The 1,874-nt window shown below is 44.7% G+C and overlaps 1 protein-coding gene across 1 annotated transcript in view; it reads left to right on the forward strand.

Annotated features, from left to right (window-relative positions):
- The window catches only part of AFF4 (AF4/FMR2 family, member 4), a gene marked incomplete at its 5' end in the record, with an annotated part of 24,979 nt that overhangs the window by 21,543 nt on the left and 1,562 nt on the right, over positions 1-1,874 (forward strand). The window contains 2 exon segments of the mRNA XM_009084434.1: positions 594-687; positions 1,319-1,362. Of these exon segments, the coding sequence (XP_009082682.1) occupies positions 594-687; positions 1,319-1,362 (138 nt within the window).

Consider the following 1,874-nt stretch of genomic DNA (forward strand, 5'->3'; position numbering starts at 1 on the left):
GCACAGAGTGCTGTAAGACTCAGCTCTCAGGGCTTTCTGAACCAAGGCCAAGAGTTTTCCACTTGACTGTACATAAAGATCAGTGCTGTAAATGGGGCAGAAGGGATGTTGAGGGCCAAGTCTTGGAGACGTTAAGGAGTAAGAGCAGAAGAGATGTGGGTCTGTCCTGTGCACAGTTTGGCCTGGCTGGAAGAACTCTCCCTAGGTGGAATTGCTGCAGCAGCTGTAGAGGACCAGAACCCCTTGGTTCAGGTGGAAAGGGAAGGGGAGTCCATGGCAGAGTGTTGGGCTCAGGGTGTCCTGACACAGGTGGAAAAGAAATGAAACCCTTGTTGAGGAGGTCACTGTGTTGTCTCCTGAGCTCATTGTATTAGCAGCATCACTGTAAGGTGTGATTTCAGCCTGAGGCACACAGAGCTGCTTCAGTTTCCTTGGGAATTTAGAGGTGGCTGTGGAGTTTTTGGGTGAGCTAGAACCTGAGAGCTGAGTTGGCAGAGAAAAATTGAAGCACCACACAGCTACTGGGTGTTTTAATGTGTCTGAGCTGATGAACTTGACTCTGACTGTGGCTCTTCTGTTGTGTTCTGGCTCAGCCTTCGGTGCCAAGCTCTGCTGTACCTGAGGCTGTTTAAACTGAAAAAGGAAAGTGCATTGAAGTACTCAAAGACTCTAACTGAACATCTGAAGGTAATTGCAATTGTGTTTTCTTAGACTATTAAAACCTAACCCAAAGTGCTGTCAGGGACTGAGAGACACATCCTTTGGATGATTTTGTTGTGATAGTTCTGTAGTGTCACTCAGTCCTTAATCTAGGCAGAGGTTATTCAAAGGAGCACTTGGGGATGGGGAACTGATGGCATTGGCTTTTCCTGGAATTCAGCTGTCAGTGCTGGGGGGAAACAGGTTGGTCACCCACCTGACTTCAGATCTGGGAAATCCTTAACTGTCCAATGCCAGAAATAACATATTTCTTCCTCTGAACAGGCTGAAAACCCCCAGGTGTTCTCACAAGGGGCAGGGGGATCTAATGGTTAGAGCAGAGTACTCCAATCCTAGAGACAGATAAATATCTCTGTGTATATATTATATTTAGTGGCCTTTGTGTTGTTAAAACAATCCCTTAATCTGTGTCTTAGTCATCAGTAAAAAGGATATTTTCCCACGTTTCAGTTTACTGTGATACTGCTGAGAATGTTCCTTGAAACTATAACTACAGCAATTAATTTGGCCAAAAATAACCAATTAAATAACCAGATTAGAATTTAACTGGTTCCAATTTGACATAGATCAGGTGACAAATGTCTTTCTCCCCAAACAGAACTGCTACAATAACTCTCAAGCACCATCACCTGGCATGGGAAGGTGAGTAGTGATTGCTGATGCTTTTAGTTCTGGACTCACAGCCAGTTTTCTGTGTGCCTGGGGAGCTCAGAGGGCTCAGGGAGCAGCATGGGGGTTGTTCTGGGGGTGGATTCTGATCCATTGGTGTAACTGTCCTGATGAAGGGAGGTTGGTGCTCTGCAGGGTTTGTCAGGCAGGAAAAGGGTCACTGTGACACTTCACACAAGTCAGTCATCTCAGTGACTTCTGCTGTTTAATGTAATTTTTTTTCCCCTCAAATGAGCTTTATTAGTGCTCTAAGCCCTGAGAGTCACAAGTACTTTCAGGGTTGCCTGTCCCATAGTTGAGCAATTTACTTCTGTTCTTTCAAACCCAGCAGTGGCCTTTGATAGGTTTCTCTGAGTTCTAGGAGGTATTGCAGATTTCCATTGTGTTACCTGCAGTAATGTTATCGATATAATGTTATCAGTAGAATGTAACATAACTGATAATGTGATATTGGGGCAGTTTAGGTAGTTGCAAGATTTTCATTC

The sequence above is a fragment of the Acanthisitta chloris genome, unplaced genomic scaffold, assembly GCF_000695815.1.
Source record: "Acanthisitta chloris isolate BGI_N310 unplaced genomic scaffold, ASM69581v1 scaffold18501, whole genome shotgun sequence".
NCBI lineage: Eukaryota > Metazoa > Chordata > Aves > Passeriformes > Acanthisittidae > Acanthisitta > Acanthisitta chloris.